This window comes from Athene cunicularia, assembly GCF_003259725.1.
Source record: "Athene cunicularia isolate RWA chromosome 3 unlocalized genomic scaffold, athCun1 chr3_part1, whole genome shotgun sequence".
In the NCBI taxonomy this organism is placed as follows: Eukaryota; Metazoa; Chordata; class Aves; order Strigiformes; family Strigidae; genus Athene; species Athene cunicularia.
In genome coordinates, this window is record NW_020799097.1 from 47912147 (window position 1) to 47937244 (window position 25098).

Here is a 25098-nt window from a genome sequence, read left to right on the forward strand (position 1 = left end):
AAAGTAGTTTGAGCACACAGATAAGTGATTCTGCTGAAGTACAATTTCCGTCACAAATTGCAACTGAATATTTTTGTTTGTGTTACAGTGAGTTCTGAAATGATCTGGAGCTGAAAAGCATGAAACCTTCTGTTTTTTCTTCTTTGGGCTATGTGCAAACACAGAATGCAAGAAAATGAGGTCAGCTACTCCTAAAACCTTGAAGAAAAGAAGGTAGCAGAGTATCTCACTGGAGATAGTTCCTGTATTAAGTGAATTTAACATCTACTTGTTATTTAATCTGTTTAAACCAATTTTCATTAAAACCGTTAGAAAATACTGTCTTTAATAAAACTATTCTTGTGATTTGGGTAGGGCTTTGTTTTTTGAAAATGGAAATCTGGTTAATCTCACAGTTTGCCAGTCAAGCTCAATATTATTTTAGTGAACAACTTTAAAGAACAATTACTACATCACATACTGTATAATGCATTACATTTTGCACACGCTATTTTTCATACTCAAGCACTAGTTTGATATTCATTATATAAATCAATTCATTATTAAAACTAGTTTGCTATCAGAACAACAAACATCTGTGCCTGTTTCATAAATAGTCTAATGCTTTCCTTCTTTCCACGAGAAGAAATTTAAAGGAAAACTGAGTATAACTGCAATTAAGACTGTCATCCTTCATGACTATCAACATAGCTCTCTCAAAAGTCATTAGAAGTAACCTGATGAACACATATCATCAAATAAATGCAGTAATTTAAAAATATCGTTTTCACAACACTCTGTTAGAAATGCAAAGGTTAAGGAAAATTCTTGTGTAATCACTGGCATGTAAATTTGGGGATATGAACTGTGACATGTAAGATTATGGAGGAAGACGGGGGAAAAAAACAGATTACCCTTGTTATTATTTAGGTTATATGTCAGTTATATACACAATGCAGATCGAGTGGCACACAGGAAACCAGGACTGCTTTGTGGAAAGGCAAGTTATGATTTTTTACAGAGGGATTCTTCACCCAACAAGTATGAAAAAATACCTTCAGAAATTAAGCATCTAAATGGTAAGCAGCTAAAGCGTTTAAAAAGAGCTATAAATCAATAACCTTACAAGGGTAGTAGTAAGCAGGTAAATTGCAAAGCATGTAATAATGAAATCCAAGACAAACTCAGGGAAAAAAACTTCATGGTCACAGTGAGAACAATGAACAGATTAAGGATTCAATTACTTCCATTTATCTTGTGAAGCTGGATAAAATTGAATGATCAGAACTACCAGTGAATCTCCAAATATAATTTTTAAATTACATTAATGCAGTCTATTAATATTACCACATTTTGAGTTCACTATACTCTTAAATAACGTAATAGAAATAAAAACAAAGTTTACCAAAATCATCTGGGTAACTAAACCTTCAACATCTAATAAACAATATATTAAGAAATAAACAGAAATCAGAAGATGAGATGTGCATTGGTGGCTAAATGAATCTAGTGGGAAAAAAAAATAATGAAGGAGAAGGAAAGAGGTAGGCTTAAATTAAGAAGGGATAGGGACATCAACCAAACTTACTTCCTGTTCATGAGATGTCTGATTAATGAATGCATGCTTTGTGAAATTCATCTCTTTAACGTCTATCTTCCTAACAACATCATATACTTTTCTGACCTTGAACACCTGACTTCTTGGAGTTTTATTTCCATTGTAGCCCATGTCATTTCCATTACTGGGAGAGGATGGGCCAATGCGAAAGACATGGCAAAATATCCTCACGATCCTTAAGAGACTCTTCATTTGAGCTTCATAATTACTTGACAAGCTGGGGGAAAAAATGGAATATTTAAGTTTCTTTTACTAGATGAAACAATTTAGTATATTAAGGAGAAAGCAATCTAATGGTAGCATCTGACACACATGCTGAAAAAAACACTAAGCTTTAAACCCTAGTGAATTTTAACTTTCGTTTCCTGTACCAGCCCCAAAAGTCAAAGATAAGTACTATAATTTTACTAACATGTATTCATAATTTCAAGTGAAATAAGAGCAGCAAATTCCAGATCTTGCAAAATACTTCGTTTGCTTTTACATACATGTACGCTTCTTATGAACAGCTGGTAAGAAATCCAACTTACTACAGTAAGGATCTCAATGTATGAAACAAATCGGGATATCCAGATGAAAATATTTTTCAGTCCAGAAAAGATAGCATCCAACAGTGAAAGTGTACTGACTAATCAGATATGCTGCCACAGCCCATCCTCATCTAACTATTATCCTAAATGCCCATTAACTACCTCAATCAGACAAGGGATCGGGATGGTAAAGATGCCACTATTTCTACTCAAGAGAAACATCATCTAAAAGATACTACACAAAAGCACCACTGTTATTTATCCAATAAATACATTAAAAGTGTTATGTCTTAACTGAACTGGCAAACACTGAATTCTGCACCAATACAGTGTAGAATATGATATATTCATGAGTTCATGCACAAATAGTACATCTTCCACCCAACTCAACTTGCTTTCTTTCCTTAAACCGCAAGCAGTAAGAATGGTCTTGAACATGTAACAAAAACTGCAAGAAATTAAAACTTTTTATACTGAACTCTACTCACTTATAGATACTATATAAGTGAACACATATTCAATTCTATCCTTGAAGTGTTTGCATGCTACTAACTTTAAGATCAGTATACACCAGGAAACTGACATCTTAGAGGATGCTATAAACCTCTGATGCAATTAATCTGTTAATTCACATATCTGAAACAGAGCTAGTTGTAACATCACAGTACCTTTATCATGACCTCAGTCTCCCTACATCACGGGTAAAAACAAAAGACCTACTGGTTTTCAGCACCACATTTTAATGACTGCCAGCAAGGTGTTAGTTTTTAAGAGCCACATACTAAGAATTTTACCAAACTGATACACAAAGTACAACTTTCTTGTCACAATCTAGATTTTAACCAGAGAAGTTTTCAGTAAATCGAGATAAGAAAGGAACACAAAGAGTAAACAGTACAACAGTAGGAATGTTAAGGTTTTAACAAGGTAAAGAAAATCCCTTGACTAGCAGGCTATAATTATATTGCCAGCAGCTCTGGTCACAGCCAAAAATTGGCATTCATAAAATCTTTGCTTATATACCAAAAGAATCTGTAAATGCACGAAGATAAGTATTGGGGAAAAAAAAAAAAAAAAAAAAAAAAAACAAACCACCAAACATTTTGACTGAGGTTTTTCCTCCCTCAGCAGCAGTGTTTTTGTGGTGAAATTTCAGTTTAAATCTCCTGGTCTCCAGGAAAAGGACCCACGTATATAGGAAAACCTTAAAGTGTTTTAACCAGTTTACTGAAATTTTGACTAGCATGTTTGTAAACATCCAGCTAGGCCAAATCTGCACCGGCAAGACCAAATCACATCACACTACATTTCTTGAAAAGAGGCAATATACAATGGAGGTAACACTAACTGAACAGACTTCTTGCTGGTATTCAAGGCAGAAGTCCTCAGGCAGAAGCCTGGTGGCACTCCTGGCTGTCTGCTAAAAGCACCACAAAAAAACAACTTTAGGCGCTTTTAAACTGAACAACAAATAAACCCAACAGCAAGAGGCTGTGGGTTAGCACCCAGGACACTAACAGTGATAATATTAGTTCCTCCATGCAAGAGTATCGTTATTGAAGGTTTTCATATAGCATGCATTTTACATACTATTCGATGGAAGGAAGAAAGAGAGGAAAGAGGCATCAGTTTAGAGGGCCTACATTCACCAAGTGCTACCTTCATCCTTGTTATGTTAATAATAAAACAACTGAGAAATACTTAGTTGAAGTAGAGATTGCAGCCTCCATCAAGGAAAAGAATTGTAGAGAACAGAGATACAGTTTTTGAGAAACTGTATCTTGTAATAGAAAAAGAAATTCTATTTCCCTTGTGACATGTTAGAAAGTACCAAAGAGAAGTGGGCCAGTAAGAGTCTACAGGACACTGTAAGCATCTCTGGAAATGCTTGCTTATCCAACACAGTGCAAAGCTTCCAACTTGTATTCAGCCACCGCTAGTCAATGCACAAACAGCAGTTACCGGGAGTACATACTGGCCTAAATTCAGAGACAGTACAGGCACAGAGATACTGTTTCTACAGCCATACTGCGGGACCATTGCTCAATAAAGAGGAGCCATAACAGTAATAAATCAAATCTAAACACACAAGCAGTTTAATTAATGTCTGCAGATACTGAAATAGAAATAAATACTGTCTCATATTATCTAATTCAGCTACCACTACTGCTGATAATGTCTCCATACAAAGCAAGTTTGAAACCCCTTCCTGCACAATGGTTGCATCCTTTATCAGTTTATTTGTGGGAGATCTATTGGCTCTAATGAAGTCTGGAGACAAAAAGGCATGTGTTCCAAGTTAAATTGATTACACACTGGAATGCAATAATAGTAAAGTTCTTCAAAAAGTTATCTTTGCAGTGACAAGACGTTATATGCCTATGCACTTTAACCCCAAACATTTCAGAGGTTTAAATCTTTTATGCTCATTCATCAAGGTGAACACCCATCAGAACAAGACTGTGATTAATGGTGTTGTGGATTTCCTAGCACTGTCTAGGAGTTCTGACCTTACTATATACAAGCTCCATCCAAATTTAACATGACTTATGGGGAAGGAAAAAAAAGGCACCTATAACTAAGAATATATTATTTAGTCTCCATCTAACAGATGGGCTCCTTGCACCCTACCCCCAGCTGTCAAGCAGCAAAGTCTACAACCTATGCTGATAGGTGTCTCCCATTACAGAACACTCTTAAACCTCTCTTTTCCAAAAAGCCATCCAGAACATGTTAGTAAAAGAACTTCCACTCATGCTTTCAGTCTCTTGACCTCTTTCAGTAAAGATTTTCTTAGCTTCCAGGAAAGCAAAAAGGTTAGAGCAAATTCTGCCAGCTTTTGAAAACAGTAAAATGTTACTGGTACTCCAACAGATGAGGCATTTTGCACAAACTCCCTCAAACAGATGCCACAAGAACTAGGAAAGACATACTAGATAAACATGCTTGCCTATTTTATGTGTTTCACCAAGTAACCACATCTTGCACTGCTGAGACAGTAGACTGGAAGATTAAATTTTTGGTCTCATACCTATTAGTAGTCATAGAAGGCAATGAGAGCCAGCAAACGTGACAAGTATCTGAAGTAAAAAAAACTCTCTTCAAACATACTAAGAAAGCATGCAGAAAAGTAAACATGTGGAAGAGAATAAAAAAAAAAAAGGAAAAAAAAAGGAAAGATTGATAGTTGGCTAAAAGCTTCCCTTCCTAGAGTTGACATAGCCGACTAAACAAAATACACTGCTCTGCAACTTAAGGTTCTAGGTGCCAGCAGCTATACACAGACACCAACTTTCCCTCCTGAAGTCCTTGCGAAGACAGTGATCTAAACAGACACTGTCATACAGAATCAGATTTAAGACCCATCTACTCCAGCATGTGCCCAGCATCAGATAGTTTAGATTATTAAAACTACTAAGTGGCACTAACTACTAGGTACCTTATCAACCTACTTATGATCCTGTCACACTTACCTAAGCAGTTTGTGACCATTTGTTGTAGCAACTTCAGCAAGGCTTGTTAGGATTTTAAGATACTGGCTTTCACTCTGCTGAGACAAGTGTTCCAGAACTTGCCGCAACTGATACATTAAAACAAAAAAAATTGCATAGTGTCACGGAGCATCAGATCAACATTTAATTTAGAACATCATCACCCAAGCATTAATATCTAGCAATATTAAGGTACACCTGTATCACCCAACATCTAATCTAACCTCAGTTAATGTTTCATTATAATTCACAAAGATTACTAAAAAGGTATAAATTCTAGTGTCAATGTATGTACTACAGGATATATAGTATTATAGAATGCTATGAATGCCGAATGCTTACCATGTATTAATTCATACGAACAATTTATTTTGATCTGAAAAATCTATGGGATAGCTTTCAGAAGTTAAAATGTAAGAGCATATTTTGAGTTTCATCATTCAGAATTTACCTGTCTCCCCAGTTCACTTCTCAGTTTATGACACAGTGTAAATAAACCTTGGAACCTAGAGTTTGCTCCCACTTCCTTCATTTTTGCTCAAGATACTGAATGTCAGGCCTTGGATAAGAAGTCATAACCTGCTAATATGATTACCCTCTTCTCAAAAATTGTCCTTTCTCTTGCTAATACCATTAACTTGACTCAAAGACTAAATGTTGCAAATATCCAGACACTGCCCTGTCTTCAACTCCTTTCTCTAGCCTAGATATTTTTTTGCAGATAAACTAACTCTTCAGTGACACTGCTCTTCATGCATTCCTATTGTATCCTCCCTCATTTACTCCCTTCTCTCTCATTTTCAGAAAGTTCAGTAATCCTTCTCACCTTCTCCTGTAGGAAGGTAGAATGAAAAGGAATCTCAAAGGTCACTGTGTCCAACACTCTGCCCCAAGGCAGGAGCACTTGTATCTGTGATCCAAACTGGCTTGTCTGATTTGCCCACCTGGTTTTCAGATTTCTTCTCTGGAAGCCCTACACCTTCACTAACCAATCTCTTCCAATACTTCACCGTCCTTGACTGTGTGAAAGTTCTTCTCGAGGTTCAGTTGAATCTCTAGCTACAAATGGCTAAAGCAATTATCTTTCTCCCTGCAGTATGTCAATAATTTTTCTAGTTTGTCAAAAACATTTAAAATGTGAGTCCTGATTTCTAATATACATCCAGTCTCTTCATGTCATCACTTGCAGATAATAAGAACTGGTTTTGGGCAGAACAGCTCAGACTTGGCCATAGGAAACCACACTTAAAAAGTGTTTCCATTTTGGCAATGAAGCATAACTATACCATGTATTATCTAATATATTTTGCATACCCTCATTCAGATCTTGCTTTTGCACACACCTGCACCATTACTGACAGACAAAACATTCTTCACTTCTACAATATATGATAACACGCTTTGTCCTTCACCTTTCTGCAGAAATTCTTTTTTGTTCCGCGGTTTTAGTTCTTTTAACTTTCTCTTATCTGCACCATCTTCCCATGCTTCTAACACACACTTTGAGAATTCTCACCTCTCTGTCACTTTACTTTGTGAAACTCAGCCCTGTGTCAGAAATTTAAACATTGTTTCTATACAGACTTATAAATCCTCAATCTTGTATTGGAAGTAATGAGATTATAGCAAACAATAAAAACTTTAAAAAATCTAGCAAACCAAGTTCAGCAAAGTGGCAGTCAATACCTTACTGAATCTATTCTTTATTTCTAATTTACAGTCCGTAAAACCATTTTCAGCTATTTTCAAGAAAGGAATATATTAAAAACCCACAGCCAGCCAGATCTGGAAGGGGAAAAAAGCACTCCATGCTTCCTTCCCCTCACGCAATCAAGAAAAAAAATTATTTTCTTTGCTTTAGATTGCATTACCCCACAATAATAAAAGAAACAAGGTATATAAGAACCACTGGAAAAGGAACAGAATAGTTTCAGCTACAGCAATAACAACCAAATTAAATCACAGCTGCAATGTTTTACACTCTAACTGTACAAGCAACTTCATGCAGAAGAGCACTCATACTCCAAATGTTCAAGTCCATTCCAGATGATTCAAGCCTCGAGACACATCCTAGAATGGCTATCTGCAGATAACTGCTAAATGAAGTATAAAATGCTCTACCAGCACCTTTGTATTGAAGCCTTCAACAAGTCTGCTATTTCAATTCCTATACTGTCTAGATCACTTTGCCAAATATGCAAAGTTAGAACACAAAATTAAAATAGATCCTACATTTAATCCCAAATTCTTGTGGTTAAAAAAAAAAAAAAACTATTAGAGGATTGTATATTTTCTATGAGCGAAAGAAAAAGATAGCAGTCAACTAGTGTGCTTCTGACAGTCAACTGCTAGTAGTGTCTTCTAATCAGGACACTCATATTAAGCAACCAAATATCCACAACACAGATCAGTGACTATAAACCACATAATACTCTATTACCATGTTTTCCCGTAGATCTTCATTCTGTGTCATTTGAATTATTGTCTGGAAAAGTCGAGGATGGTATTGTATTAAGACTTCACAAGTCTCTCCATAACCACCCTATAAAAAGCAATAGTTCAAAAACTATTTTAATTACCAGAAACATTAGAATTGGGGGTTACACTATTATAGGCATTAAAACTTCTGAACATTAAAAAAATTTTTTTTTAAATGCTGTATGGAGAAATCCAAACCTGAAATCAACTGAAATTTGGTAATGTATCAAAGTTAGATATCACAAAACGTTCAGGAGAAGATGGAATCAAATTATTTCAGTATATTGGCTCACATATATCCATTCCCTTTCTTCTGTTTTTTGAAACACTTTCCTACTTAGAAAGCTAAAGTTACATTTGAACAACACTCCACCTAACAATTTACCAGAGATTAAAAACAGTGCAATATTTAGCTTCTCTTCCTATTGTTGATGGATGACACACATCTGCCTCATTACACCCAGAATCAAATCCTTCAAAACAAGTATCTTCCTAAAGGTTCATAAGGCACAAGTCTGACTTGTTAAAGGAAGAAATAGGATAAACCCATGAAAGGGTTAGTTAACTTTAAAAGTAAGACACAAATATGATTCCACTTGTGCCTTAGATCAACAGCTCAGACCAATTTAACCTTTTGCAAATAATGTTTTTTGGAAAGAACAGAACTTGAATTTGTGGTTTATTTGTATCAACTCTTATTTAACACAGTTGCATTTTTAAGCAGACACCTAACATCTGAATACACATCAAATTCTACGCTAGAAAGATGTCTAATGTAATGCTGCAACTCCAGAGGCTCCGTCTCTTTGCATGACAGTTTATAACCAACTTCAGTGATAAGAGATTCATTAAACAGATTAATTTAATTGTGCCTGGTGCCAAGAAATTAAGTATTAAAATTAAAACCACCCAGAATCCGCAAGACTTAATGAAAGTCAGTTCTTCAAGGCCAAGGTAATACCATGTTGGCAAGAAGTATTTATGTAATTTCAGTCTTCTAAAAACATGTATCTACTATGAAAAGCAAACCTGTAAGCAAAGCATAAAACTCTGGATGTAAAAAGAAAGAATTTTTTCTCCTTTTTTAATTAGAATCATGAACTTGTAAACTAGATCATCTTGAACACAGTAAGATCATCACTACAAAACAGCAAACACCAGGTGTCACTACTCACACCTAAAAAAATGTTGACAGAATTTTGATGTATGAAGTGGAGACTGACACATATATTCAGAACACTAATCATAAAAACTAAGAATAGTACTATTAAGTACACATTGGTATACCATCTTACAGGTCTGTGGCTGCAGAAAGCCTCAAAACTGACTAGACTTCCTCTGGTTTTATGGTAATGGTAAGGCATTTTGCCATAATAAAGAACTAAAAAACCTCTAAGCTTCACAGTTGAGTCAGTAGTAAGACACTACAGTGATATGACACTTCTGAGCAACTGCAGCTGAGGACTTATTAGGATTTCTTATATCGAAAAAGAAATGCTGTAAGTAACCTAACTCTATCAAGACCTTCCACAGATAGTCTGAAATTTTTCAGAATTAAGCATTCCAAGAATATCCCACAGATACTGGAGACAGCAGTCTACCACACACACACAGCTACTTCAATTGCAGGTCTTAGGAAATCTTCAGACATGAAATAACTTGAGATTAAAATAATATGCTAGTACAGCAAAATATTTGAACTTTTCAACTTTATCCTGTCAAACTAAAGACATGAACCAAGGTAATGGGATGTCCACTAAGTGCAATGATTTTTATTTTTAGCCTCCAGTTCAGTTTTCTAGTCTGCTGATTACTAGCAAAGGTTCAAAAACTTCCATTCCTGTTATTTACACACTGACCTTAAATTGATCCTATAGAAAAATGTGTAAGTGTTCACAGACCAAGAAAAGACACCCTAGCAAGTAGTACAAACAACATTTGGTATCAAGCAAGCAAGACTGTGTTTTGCACAGTTGAAAATGCTTAAGATTTTTGTTCCTCATCCACATATAGTATTTGGAATACTTTAACAGTCAGCACCATGTAAGTTTGTGTTTTCATTAGTGATACAAAAAAAGAAAATCTAGTAATCAAGGTTGAAAAAAAATCATCACTCCTTTCTGCATGCCTCTACCTCTTACTTGTTAACAGTTAAGCAGACCTAAACAGCATCCAATACCATTACACCAAGGATTCTCAAACTTTCTAGGCAAATAGAGTTCTGCAAACTCTTTGTTTCTCATGACCTTCAATCTTACAAAGTGTTGAAAGACTTCTGCAAAGGGTACAAATTGGGAACCTGCCTGAAGGATCAATTTAACTGCAAAAAAAATTTTATACTTCTGTTTTACCAAAGGATTACCATCTTTCATAGGCCTTAAAAATAAGAAACGTTCATCAGGTGACACTGTAGTAAAGACAGAAGTTCACAGGAAATTAGTGTTGTTAACAATACCTGTACACAGAGGTCCAGTGGAGTAATACCATTTTTGTCTGATAAATATTTGGCTCCCCTCATCAAAAGAATTTGTGCAGTGTCTCTCTGACCATGGCTATTCAAAAGAAGAGAGAAAGGGAGTCAATACAGCACTCATGCTCTATGAGTGATAAACCTGACTTTATTGCATCTAACAAACAAAACCAACATAAGCTAAGAGAAAACAAACAGTTATGGTATGAAACTAAGAAGAAACACAGGATGAAAGATAAGGCTACTTCCACTACCTTTCCAGGCCACTGCAGAAGCACAGTGCAAAATTAGGTATGGCCCATTTATCAAGCCAGAGTCACCTTCATCTTTCAGAAATGATTCATCTTAGCCTAGCCTCATAAATATGTATGGACTGCATTTCCTGCAAAAAAAAGCTTTCTCAATTCACATCCTAATTTACTTCACAGAGAAAGTCTTCTTCACTGAGTTCTTTGCTCCCTCCTACCAGATCAGGGGGAAGAAAAAAAAAAATAAAATCTAACTATGCATCAGTAAATCATTAGTAAGATTTTTTTTTTTTTTATATAACATTTTTTGCACAAGAGTTCAATACATCAATATCAGCTCTAATTTTTACCCAATACATGTGAATGTTTTGCCTAGCCTTTAAATGCAAAGACTGACTAGTTTTACTTTTTCACTCCGGGTCTATTTCAGTCTCAGTCATCTATTTATAGGTTGTATAGGACACTTATGTTTGAGAATTTCACAACTATTCCAACATGCCATCACAGCTTAGAAAAAAGTGACTGATGTTTATATACCCCTCAACATTATGAGCATACATTTTCCAAAACCCTTTCTTCTGAAGAAAATGAGAAATTGGGTACCAGTGATTAGATACTGACTTCACTAAAAACACACTGAAACACTAGTTGACTATTGCCTTCACAGTGCATATACTGACAAACATAACAAATAAGCATCTAGAGGGTGGTGAAAGACTGATACAAAAGACAGAGCAATTAAGGTTACAGATATAGGTTTTTCAACAAAGTTCTGTACTGCAAACTAGTTTGCAGCATGCCCTTTACACAAATGTAATAAGTAATGAGAACACACCAAGGCTGCCTGCACTGACAGTTCAGGAAGGGCACAGGAAAAGCGATATTAACAACTGAGGGTTAAGTAGCAGCTTCACTGGTCTCTCAATAGTTCTCAGCTGAGATGTCCTCATTCATGTCCTTCCAGCCCAGGAAAACAACAGGTTAATCTAATGTACTAGACTTTGCCTCAGTGCAAACAGAGTCAGCTACCAGATCTCAAAAAGGAGTGAAGACTAACGGCCTACTTGAAGCACTTCACTTAATACCATAATGTACATTAAAGAGTAGTTAAACTTGCATTATAAAAGGCTGCATTTTTAGTTTACTCAAAATCATCCAAATTGATAGATCTCATCTTTTTCAGAAAAAGTTAAGCAGTCATTAATTTATGACTCATGCTAGAACATGCATGGCTATGTGCTTACCTGTTAGAAATAAGCCTGTAGTACTAAGTATTTAGATGAGACACCAAACTACATTCAAGCATGAGGCAAGATTAAATACTAGTCAGCTTTTAGGTTTCCTAAATGTTATGCTTTCTAATCGTTGTTATTGCAGAAAGGAAAAAAACCTCCATACAATTATTTCACTCTTAGCACAGTATTCAAAAGTTAAGAATATACAACCTGCAAGCAAAATAGAGTGGAGTTGCTCCTGACACATTTGGCCTGTTTATATCTGCACCACTGTCCAGCAAACACTGCACCGTCTAGAACAGAAGAAAATACCAGCATTAGAAAAAGAGCAACAGAAAAGCCTATTGACTTGCAACTATTTAGTTTCGTGCATGTCTAATTACACTGAAGGATTTAATTTTCAGTAATTAATCTGAAAATCAAAATTCCTAAACACTATATGGAAAAATCAGAGACAGCTGTCAGAGCTCATAAAGCTTCCTTTGAACCTCCCATTTTAATAACAATGCATTTTATTGAACTTCAGCTCATATCAAAGACCCCTGGAACTACACACCATTTAAAAAGAAAAATTACACTTTCTAGAGAAGTAAATCTCAGGTTAGTAACAGTCATAAACAGTCTTATCATAAGTTTTAAATGCACACTAGAAGTAGTAAGTAAATTCTAAAATATTAAAACATTGAGCAGACTCTCAAACAACTTTTGCTGTATTCCAGTCAAAAGTAGTTAAGTCTATAGATAACAGCTTCTCAGAATTTGGTCTTCTGAAGTCAAGTTCTCACAGTGACAACAGAAACAATCTGGGTAGAAAGACAATTTTTATTTTGAACAGTAAATAGTCCTGGAGGCAGTCTGTATAACTGTATATGGCTGTAATGCAGGTCAAGTAAAGCATCCAGACCTGTAGTCTGAGTAAACAGTCAGTCCTAATGCAAGGCCAGGCCTAAAAATTATTCACACAGACCAATAAAAGAAGAGTCTATGTGAAGATTTTTACTCCTAATGTTAAATATCCGACCCAACTCTGTGTTCAATTTTTATTCACAGTAAATTAAGATCATTTCAGATTTCAAAAGCACACAATAGCTGGTACAATTATGAATCAAACATTCTAAAAAGGAAGAACATTCTCCAATGTTTAACATTACATCAAAACCTGCAATCAACCAGACAATAATAGTACTACAGAGCTGCTGAATAGTATACAGTAAGTCACTATAAACACTGAGATCAATCATCTCCACAAGAATAAAAGTGTACGCAGTCAATACTAAGACAAATAATAGAGTTCTACACCCTTCCAATTGTTACTAGCCTGAAATTTATAAAAACACACACAGCAACACTCAGGAATTACCTAATTCTTCACAATAAAAACTTACAGTCTTGTGTCCATTTTGACAAGCTACATGAAGGGCTGTCTGTCCCATTGCATCTTCAACATCTACATTACTGACATGCTGAACAAGATCATGAAGCAATTCTGTTCGTCCATTGACAGCCAACCAATGAATCTAAGTACAAAATGATGACATGTTTCCTTTAGCAATGATGTAAGTATTACATAAATATGGTTTTAAACCTGACCGTATTATTGTCAACATTTTCAAAAAAAGAAGCTTTGAATAATACTATCATATGCTTCATACTTTGATCACATCTTTTGATTCTTAAGGGCACAGGACACAACAGTTTTGTTTATTTACATGTAATATGGCAGAAGCTTAAGAAACAAGAATCACCAAATTCTTAATTCAATTCAGCACCATGATAATCAAACAGCACTTACTGCAGTCAAGCCTTCATTATTACAAATGTTGACATCTGCACTATATTCCAGCAGCTTGCTCATACATTTCTTCTGGCTATAAACAAAAGAATACATTAAAACCCAACCAGAGAAAATAATTTACAAACACGAAGTATCTTAGAGCTCCACTCACTCTAATTTATCATTGTACAAACCATAGCAGGTAGTTTTACATTGTAAGGATTATGGTACTGAGCACATGAAAAAGAGAAGTGATCTCTCTTGTACTGAAAAGTGATCTCTATGGTACTGAGCATATGAGTAAGAGAAGTAGCACCAGAGACTCAAAAACAGAGCTGTGTAGCTGAATGTTTTTGTGGAAAGTGTAGAAGTACTTATCCACCAGTCTAACAGCTTCAGCTCAGCATGAACTACACTCCCAACCAAGACAAGCTAGAAATCTGCTAATGGAAATCCATGAAGTTCATCGTCATCTGTACACTTCAGTGAACACATTTGCAGTAGACCACTAAATCATTATTTAATGAGACACTCATTGTAACACTATGCAAACCTTTGGCAAGTACACCCCTACTTTCATTGAGGCTGGTTTTCCTACTTCATGTTTTGTTCGGTCTTTTAGTGCGCTTTGTCTCTCTAGTGGTCCAAGTACTTTATCCTTAAGATTTTATTCTTATTTTTCCTTTTATTTGGTACCTCTCACACCTTTCTCATGCCTCCTTTCTACATAACTGTCTCCTGAGTGTATTTCTGCATTTCATCACATACCATTTGACTGCTTCATTCTCCCTTCTCCTACAAATACTCCTCCCACATATCTAAAAACCATTAAACACTACCTCCTCCTCATTCGTAACACATACATGTAACTAACACATACATTGTCTAAAAAGAAGAAGACAGCATTACCATTATCAGCTGTGTGTTTCCACATACTACAAGAAATAAGATCTTTCAAGATCTTAAAAAGGTGCTTGCTCACTGTTTTGAGTTTGCTTCATTTTTTTTACCCTCTAATACTGTGCATGAAAACTTCAAATTCCTTCCCTTGTGGTAAAAAGGTATGTGGATACACTATCTGAGAAAAATCTGCAGTCTCTGAACCCTTTCAGATCCCCCAGTGTCCTCTTTGAAATCTTTTCTTATTTAGCTCACTGGAAGGTGAATGGATCCCTTGTTTCATCACTGTTTTAACAATCATTAAGATACTGCCTAACACTAAAATGGCACTGAAATGGGCATTTCAGACATAACTTCCTATTTATAAAAAATTTATTTTCTGAATATTCAGATTATGGATTTTAACTGCCATGATCCCTGTAAACATGCCATCCCTATTTTCAAAAGTGAAAACCGAAGTATTTGTTTAAACTATGCAAAAATATTGCAGAACATGTCCAGGGTAGTAATGCACTTGAGCTGACTTCAGGAGAGCAGACTTGGGCCTCTTCAGGGATCTGCCTGGCAAAGTACCATGGGATAAAGCCTTGAAGGGAAGAGGGGCCCAAGAAAGCTGGTTAATATTCAAGTATCACTTCCTCCAAGCTCAGGAGTGATGCAGCCTAACAAAGAAGTTGCACAAAAACACCAGGAGTCCTTCATGGATGAACAAGGAGCTCCTGGACAAGCTCAAATACAAAAAGGAAGCCTACAGAGGGTGGAAGCAAGGACAGTAGCCTGGGATGAATATGGACAAACTGTTTGAGCAGCCAGAGATCATCGTAGGAAGGCCAAAAGCCCTGATACAATTAATCTGGCCCAGTGTGTCAGGGCAACAAGATTCTATAGATATGTCAGTGATAAAAGGAAGACTAGGGAAAATGTGGACCCTCTCCAGAAGGAAACAGGAGACCTGATTACTGGGGATATGGAGAAGGATGAGGTACTCAAACTTCTTGCCTCAGTCTTCACCAACAAGGGCTCATGATCAGGTTCAAGACCATCTAACGAACCTGAAGGTGCACAAGTCCATGGGACCTGATGAGATGCATCCACAGGTCCTGAGGGAAATGGCAGATGAAGTAGCCAAGCCACTATCCAGAATATTTGAGAAGTCATGGCAGGTCACTGAAGTTCCCAATGACTGGAAAAGGGAAAACATAACTGCCATTTTTAAAAAGGGAAATGAAGAGGACCCAGGGAACTACAGGCCAGTCAGTCTCACCTCTGTGCCCAGCAAGATCATGGAGTGGATCCTCCTGGAAACTATGCCAGGGAACATGGAAAATAAGGAGGTGAGTGGTGACAAGCATGCCTGATGAGTTGGTGGCCTTCTACAACTGCATTACAATGTTGATGGATGAAGCTAGATCAACTGACATCATCTACCTGGACTTGTGAACAGGTGTTTTCAGACTGTTCCACGCAAAATCCTTGTCTCTAAATTGGATACATGGATTTGACAGATGGATCACTTGGTTCCTAAGGAATTGGCTGGATGGTCCCACTCAAAGCACTGTGGTCAACAGCTCAAAGTCCAAGCGGGGGGCAGTGACAAGTGATGTTCCTCAGGGGTCGATGTTGGGACTGGTGCTGTTTAACATCTTTGTTGGTGACATGGACAGTGGGATTGAGTGCACCCTCAGCAAGTTTGCCAACAACATCAAGCTGTGTGGTGCGGTCAACATGCTAGAGCGAAAGGAGATGCCATCCAGAGGGACCAGGACAGGCTGGAGAGGTGGGCCTGTGCAAACCTCACAAAGTTCAACAAGGTCAAGGTCCTGCACATAAAAGTCAGGGCAATCCCAAGCACAAATAGAGACTGGGCAATGAGTGGATTCAGAATAGCCCTGAGGAGGACGACTCAGGAATAGCAGTGGATTGAAAACTATGAGACAGCAATATGCGCATGCAGACCAGAAAGCCAATCATATCCCAGGTTGTGTCAAGGGAAGTGTGGCCAGCAGCTTGAAGGAGATGATTCTCCCCCCTCTACTCCGCTCTCATGAGACCCCACCTGGAGTCCTGTGTCAAGCTCTGGGGCTGCCAGTGTAAGGACACAGACCTGCTTGAGCAGGTCCAGAGGGCCATGAGGATGATCAGGGGGTTGGAGCACCTCCCTTACAAGGACAGTCTAAGAGAGCTGGGGTTGCTCTGCCTAGAGAAGGTGCCAGCAACACCTTACAGCAGCCTTCCAGCACTTAAAGGGGGCCCAGAGGAAAGATGGAGAAGGAATCTTTATCAGGGAGTGCAGTGACAGGACGAGGGGTAACAGCTTTAAACTGAAGGATGACAGATTTAGATTAGATATTAGGAAGAAATTCTTTACTGTGAGGGTGGTGAGACACCGAATGGGTTTCCCAGAGAAGTGGTGGATGCCCCCTCCCTGGAAGTGTTCAAGGCCAGGTTGGACGGGGCTTTGAGCAACCTGATCTAGTGGAAGGCGTCCCTGTCCACAGCAGGGAGGTTGGAACAAGGTGATCTTTAAGGTCCCTTCCAATCCAAACCATTCTATGATTCTATGATTATGCACATAACCTTTTTAAGGAGTTTTAAATCATTTTCCTTACCCATTCCTTGCTGCTAAATGGAGAGGTGTGCATCCTGAAATGTCCTGATAGTTTGGATTTGCTCCTTTTTTTAATAACAGAACAAGGCATTCAACTGATCCACAGCTAAGAACAAAATAAGGAAGGAAAAACTGTAACAAGGATATTTACAAATCAAATCTATATTGACATAAAGACAACAGCAATACTATATACAGATTACATTCAGCAGAAGGTCTTCACACAAAACCGTTCTTACACCCTCATAGTTCATGTTACACAAAGCCAATGGAAATACATTTAAATGCAGTGACAACTGACTGATCATAACTTGGACTAATGAATAGATGCTAGCCTTCTATGTGATTTTATTTACCTTAAAACCCAACAGTGAATCTTTAAAACTGACAATTGTTTAAAATGTAAACTGTTTAAAATGTTTTACCTACTATCTCCTCTCACTACCCCCATCTTTAAATGATTTACAGGACTGAATTTTCCATTAAATAACAATTCCAACATTTTTGTTACACTTCAGTATCTGGAAATTACACTTACAAGTTTACGTATCAGAAAAATTCTAAAACTCGTATAAATATTTGTTTTGAACCTGTAACTCCCTTCTACTTTTCATAATATAGCAGCCTTCAGGATAATCAATGTCACCAAGAACACAGAAACTTTGCATTATATGTTTATCTTACTTCTGAACTCTTCAAGAGGAAGAACTGATTGGAAGGATAAACATATAGTATTTTTGTATCTGTCACATATAGTATTTTTGTATCTGTCATGACCAGCTTATCCATTGTTACTAGTCTTCCCAATGACAGAGATGCTACACAACCACCCAGAGAAACTGAAGACTAGCTGTACAATAAGTTGCAAAAACAGCGTCTCAATGATCTCTTAATGACCCAACAACTAGCCAAGATAAAAAAAAAATTGGAAACCAAGTGTAACAATTTCTTGGGGTTTATGATCAATAAATACAGCTTTTCAAAGATACTTCTAAGATGTATGCTAAAAATTTGCTTGCATTTTTTTTCTTTAAGTACTTTCTTAAGTAGATTTTACATAAGCAGCATGTAAGTCTGAGATGGAACGTTTGGGAAAATGGTTCTTTTAAAACAGTCTGATTAAAAAGCTGGAAATTCTACCTTTATAGTGACCAAATACCTTCTATTTATATGCAATTCTACTATTTTTTTAACAGTTTACATGTAAGAATTTTCAAAATATTTAAAATGGGACCCAAATATAGAGCATTCATTCATTAGTTTAAGGTTTAGTTGCCTGAAAGGTCATTTCCAAAACTACCTGGTTCATTTCTATGGCTGGTTCTTGGCAATATAGATTTTTCCCATATTAAAGAGCTATATAAATAATAAATAATATAGGTCACAAATTTTAAATTTGCACTCCAGTTCTTTACCCAGGATACATAAATTCATTGGAAGTTAGTGACCAAGTCATAGTCCTTTCAGTTATGGTCACATGAAGTACTTTGTAATAGCTGCTTCCCAATGAACATCCAAGTGCTTCCCACTTAGAACACTTAAAAAACAAGCAGCACCTGGAGACAAGGTTTCTTTAAATCTACAAAAGCAAGAGTAACCCAGCTATAGAGGATACACATAATGGCTACATTTCTTCAGAGACTGAGATTTCACAGAAAGGAAAAAAAGTATACATCAAGCTTCCTTCACTAGAATTTGGAAAGCCATTGATACCATGTGTAAAACCTGTCCTCTCAATGAGGCAGGCACATTGCTAAAACAACAAACAGAATACAAAAGGGAAGTGTAAAAACAAAATGTTAACTGATACTACAGAGTTTTCCAGCTTACATTGGTGCCTTAGATTTGTGGTAATACTTTCATTGTTAACTTCTGGACTGGACTCAAGTAAGTCTTACTTTGCTGCAATATGAAGCAAACTTCTCTTCACACGTCCAAATGCATAATTCACATCAAATTTTGAATTTGATAGCAGCTCTGAGACAGACCTTCAAACAGAAATATAATTTTAATTTAAAAACAGCTCACATTATCCAAGCAAAGTATATACTGTAAGTTGTACACAAAAACTCTTATTTCTTACTTGGTCACTATTTCTTTTCCCTCCAACTAATTTCTGAACAAAAACTCCAACAACTTCAAGTATTTGCATATTAATAGTACTTTCACTACTTACTTGTACATAAAAAATGAACTGTGACATTGAGCAACTGTTTCAAATATAAAATATTAAGAATTAGACCAGATGGCCAAATCACTTCTTTACAAATACGGAAAGCAAGCATATTAATAGTTTTGGTTCGGAAAACTATAAATTCCCATTTTCCTCCTTATCTCAAACATAGACACCCTACAGATATCCAGCAGTTTTCCCAAACACAGGCAAAGTTCAGAAGGACAACTAGTATGCGAAATCATCATGATGAAGTAGGAGGACACGTGACGTGCCAATAGGGTAAGAAATTTACATAGGACCCTTCAAGCTCTAATGAATTAGTTAATAGATAGTAATTAGAAAAAATTGGTTAAGATATTTCAAAACAGGAGAAACTGCAAGTGAACTGGTGATTTCAACCTCCACTAATGAGCTGGTCACATCATTTAAAACCCTTGTACACAAATCTCAAGATACTATGTAGCAGAACCAATGTTTATCCTGATTAGATAAAGAGTTTAGAGTTTCAGGAAGAGTTACTACCTGCTTGCCTACAAAACTCACTGGAAGGTAGCACCACTTAGCAGGCACTATACAGACCCCAGGTCCTAACCCCTCTGAGGACAACTGGGTAAGAGAAACAGCTGTTCATCTGAGGAATCCCAAAAGTATCAATCTCATTGTCCAACTCTTATTCCATGTATTTCCGATACACATAATGAGACTAAGAGCTTCCATGTCATCAATAAATATACAGAGCTACAACCCAGTTACAAAACAATGCTTTTGTTCTCGTCCTAGGACAAATTTCTCTATGTGCATCAACTGAACAAATTCCAGCTCCTGTCTATGGCAAAAAATAAACCAGGTTTCTCAGATAAAAATATGGTGGGATGCACACAGTCAGTGACTAACTTCAGCTACAGAAGATATCTCAGCAATTCAGCAGCAGAACTCCCAAGAGTGCTTTAGCAGCTACAACTCTAGTAAACATGCTGGGTTTTCAGAACTTAAAATAAGGAAATTTAAGAAGCTCTCACCTGTGTTGGTCAGCCATAACCATCGGCATTAGTGTATATACAGCAGTTTCATTATCTGTGAAGAAATTAAAATTACTCCATTATCATACAGAAATCTTTTATGTAAAAAATTCATCTAGCAACACTTATTTACCTTTTAAAGTGTCCATTATTCAATGGATTTCCCCCCCACACACACAGGTTTTATGTACCTGAAGTTTCATTACAAAGAAAAAGCTACCATACCTAGATAGAAGAGGTAATTAACAGGATTCCAGTACATGGAATTTCAATGTGGCTTTTTTCTTTTATAATTACAGAACTTTCAATGGAGCATCAACTTCTTTAAACTGACAGAGTATTTAAGACATGTGCATTAACAAAAAAAAGTAAATAGCTTATTTTAAAAAGAATGAAATCACCTGTGTTCTAAGGTGATTTCCACAGTTCTGATACCTATGAGTTTGTAAAAGTGATTTCTTTAAACTAAGTTACTCCATAACCATTCATTTTTTTGTCTCTAAACAAGAACACCTGGATGCATTAAATTTTGGTTTAGTTTCTAATCAGTTTCATATTCCACTTTTGAAGGCAATGAAGAAAGGCCAGACCACAAAGATCCACGTCAATGGTGAGCACAGACTGACATTCAGCTGTATTCAGTACTACTGCTGAACATACCAGCACACTGTATGACATCCCTGTTTGGTCACTTATAGACTTTCTGGGCCAAAATATTATTTTTAAAGGATGAATTTGACAAAACTTAAAAAGGCTTTAATGTACAATTATTATTATTATTATTACTGATGTATAATTATTGTATTTTCTAGACTGAAGCAAACTACACATTGTTGGGAGTACAATCTCCACAGATTCCTCACATAGATGCCAGTTTATGACAGGGGGGACTACACTTTCTGAGAACCCAGGTATACATTTCCAGGATATGGAAATATAGGACTGTTTTCGTAAAGCTTTTATTCTGAACTTTTTCTTCATCACCTTAATAGATCTAAATACCAAAGTTAAAAGTAATCACAACAGGAAGAATTAAACCAGACCCAAGTATCGCTTCTTGTATGCTTTACATACCACACTTCTATACATTCACTACTTCCACTAAAGAGGTAAGCCGACATTTATCAAATATTAAACAAGGAATTCTTCTGTTGTCACATGGAGGTCAGAGAAACCCTCATCATGCTGCAGCTATGTTGTTCATTATTATTCTTCTACAGTGCTTCAAGTTTAGTACTGCTATTTGAATCAGTCTGTCTGTAGCTAACAAAGGAAAGATGCAATGCTAATCTATTATTACTTTTGAACACTGAAAAGAGATAAGTCATATTCAAATTCAAATCACATTAATTCTGTTATTTATAAAAAAGTAAAAAAAAAAAAAATCAATGCTGCTTACAGTGAACACATGGTGAAAGAGACACAAGCCTCTCAAAACATCAAATAATGTGTCAAAGCTCCATAGAGTCATTCTAACCATCATCAAGTTCAAGAGTTTGAACTGTCTATAGATAGTTCCTTATGGCAGAGCTCTGTGAGCATCAGGTAACTCTATCCCAAACATGCACCACTAGAATTTGACTGCTGGGGTGGAGGGGGCAGGCTGGGAGAGGAGACACAAATGCAGACCAAGAGTTGTGGAAATATAATTAAATAGATGCTAAATAAAGATATCAGTTGAGGAAAAGATTTGATCACTTCTTAAAAATGTATCCATGATTAGCTCCCAGTATATACAAATGAAAAAAAAAAACTTGCTTGAGCTCTGTTCCACAGATCTCTTGGCAGGAAGATAAAGCTCTCTAACTGAAACAAAAAACAGAACTCAAGAGCACCAACTAAACCTAAGCATGACATCCTTGCATATTTCCAATATCATGCCCTATTAAAGAGACCATAAAAAAAAAGCTTTAAATATACCAGCACACTTAACTGAAATTCTTAATACTGATCTTAATTAACTATATCACAAGTACAGTTATCTTTAAAAAGACAGTATGAGTACAGCTGGGCCATAAAAGGTGTTTATGGTATAGTTACAAAACAGCCATTTGCTATTCTATTAACAGTACCTACACTGTGGAGCACATGCAGATTTTCCCAGAGGTTTTTTGTACAGAAATAATTAAAAAGGTGTGGGACTAAGGAGCTTTTGTGCCTATTTTTGATAAACATTATTCCTATTCATAAACAAACTTCTGTTGACTTAAAAGTACATGACAACCAGAGAAAGAAAAAGCATTATGTGCTTCATGCACTTATAGAACTTATTTGCTATCCAACTCGCTTGCATTTGAAGTCATGAATATCTAAAAATTAAAAAAAAAAACCCACACCCAAAATGCAAAGTCAGAGCCAATAAAGGGCCTAAAACCTACAGCTTTGGGTTGAAGACCCAGTTTTCAGGCACTGAGCCTTAACAATAGAATCCAGAAATTTATGTCAAGCGCTAGTGCCTGGAAAATGTCTGATGAAGGACACTCCAGAATAGTGAAAAAAACAACACTATTTCCTATTGACAAGGTCAACTCAGGGTATCCACTAGCACTGGACTCGGGTGTTAATGCTTGCTTTAAAAAAAAAAAAAAAATCACTTAAAATTCATCATCTAGAATCATGCCCTGACAAGATACGCTTATTCTTTCACTTCATAAAAGATATTAGCTTGTATTTGGTAAAGATCCCAATGTTAAAGAAGTGTCAGCACCATCCACATAATACCCTAATGGCTACAGCATGTGCAAAGGCAGTTAAATACCTGGATTTAGTGTCTTCTTCAGCATAAGGAAGTTCAAACATACCTTTTAATTTCCTAAGACAGTACTACGACTCTTTGTTTAAGGATGGAGAGGTGAACTATGTATCTTCCAAATTAAAGGTATTCAAATGTATGTGGGGGGAAAGAAAAAAAAAACGTAATTCAAGAGGCCAGACACAGCACACAGGAAGCCACCAAACCGCATGCCATACTAGACTGGTGGTGGTGTTTTCTAAGCTGATCCTGTCAGTACATGTTTGGAGCAACACATTACAACCCAAACCTGCTTCTCAAGAAGAGTCTGGGCGGGCCTGCATGAACCTAGGGAACACCAAGGTCAAGAAAGAAGACATGTAATGAGCCAAGATGTACCTAAAGGTAGATAGCCATTGAATGGAGGTTGAGACTTCAGTGCCTGAAGTCCATTTATCTTCTTATTTCAGTCCAGCTGTGATTTGTTTCATGTAACTCTTAAAGAATACATAGAATTGACATTCTGCACCACAGAGCAAGAGAAGTACTTGTTCTGGAGGTCAGTGGGCTTGCACATGCACCACCACAGGCAAAACTACCTCTTAAGTGTAAGATAATGCCCAAGATAGGAAGAAAACAGCTGAACTCAAATTCAGAAAGACTTTTCCCACATTAATACTGAAGTAAATTTAAAGCAGCTCCAACTGGCATAGGCTGTGCTAAGTGTCACTCATATTACCATCATCAAACAGTTAAACTGGTGCTACTACGTGATTTCTATAAGTCTGAGCTTATATTAAACAGCATTACATCAGCTTTCTCTGCTGCCATTCAACGGCTTACAAGAAGGAGCAAAATCTGTCTGAAACTTGTCCGTCAATTTTGTGAAATTTATCAGCAACTGCACTGGCAGATGCTAGAACTGTTGACGGGTGACAGTAAGGAAAGGGTGTAGCAGCTCAGCGTAGGAGGAAGTCCAGACGCAGCAGCCAGGACGTCCGAACAGGAAACACATAGACAAAACAGAACATTACTCCCTTTCCTCCACCACCAGAGATGAAAGCTGGCAGGCAGACAACCAAAGACTCGTTCGTAAAAATAAATCCTGAGGAAAGTACAGTGACAGCACGTGACTCACAAGAACAAAAACTTTTGTATATCCCAAAGCTTTTGCAGAGGTAGCCCTCCCAGAAGCTGGACCTGGCTGGAACACTGAACTACTTGCCATAACTGCCTTAAACTGTATTTGTAAATCCCGATTATCAGGTGACTAGCACCCATGTAAAGTACTTTAGAGCCAAAAAAATTAGGCTGTGACCTGTGACGGTGACTTGCAACACCTTTTCAAATAAAATTCAGCACTATTAAAAAAAAAAAAATAAGTCATTACTAGTGTGTCACCAACGAAGCTCTTAAGGAAGGATTTAAACCCGGGTACCCAGCGTCCCCGACCCCGGGCCCAGGGGCGGCAGCACCCCGCGCCCTGTGACAGACACCGCCGTCTCCCGACGGCAAGACACCGGGGAAACGGAGACGACGGGGAAGTCGCCGATACTTTCATCACCATTAAAAATACAAAAGTCCCCAGGAGGCGGAGAAAGGGAGTCAGTTTCCATTCTGCCCAGCCGCCACGCCGGGCAGGACCATTCCATAATCCCCGGCCGAGCCCACCCTCACCGGGGAGGCCGCCGCGGCCCCGGGACAGGCCGCCGCGCCTCCTCCTCAGGCCGCCGCGCCTCCGCCCCGCCGCCCCTCTCCTACCGTCAGGCAGCTCCACGGTGCGGGCGCGGCGCAGAGACCTCGTCAGCCGGTTGAGCTGCTCCATGGCTCTCTCCATCCTC

General features: G+C 37.2%; 1 protein-coding gene across 3 annotated transcripts in view; it reads right to left on the reverse strand.

The window, feature by feature from the left end:
• HACE1 (HECT domain and ankyrin repeat containing E3 ubiquitin protein ligase 1) overlaps positions 1-25095 on the reverse strand; it is a 58018-nt gene extending 32923 nt beyond the window's left edge. Inside the window, exons 1-11 of one of the 3 annotated variants that reach the window (XM_026845453.1) lie at positions 25019-25095; positions 20527-20581; positions 19230-19319; positions 17333-17437; positions 13842-13917; positions 13435-13566; positions 12260-12342; positions 10552-10648; positions 8059-8160; positions 5601-5707; positions 1568-1814 (exon numbers count right to left, since the gene is read on the reverse strand). In XM_026845453.1, coding sequence (XP_026701254.1) covers positions 1568-1814; positions 5601-5707; positions 8059-8160; positions 10552-10648; positions 12260-12342; positions 13435-13566; positions 13842-13917; positions 17333-17437; positions 19230-19319; positions 20527-20581; positions 25019-25094 — 1170 coding nt within the window. In that variant the 5' untranslated portion in view covers position 25095. Of the gene's footprint in view, positions 1-1567; positions 1815-5600; positions 5708-8058; positions 8161-10551; positions 10649-12259; positions 12343-13434; positions 13567-13841; positions 13918-17332; positions 17438-19161; positions 19320-20526; positions 20582-25018 lie in introns of those variants that run through there. The other 2 variants (XM_026845454.1, XM_026845455.1) reach the window with 2 other exon arrangements.
• Positions 25096-25098: the final 3 nt, after the last annotated feature.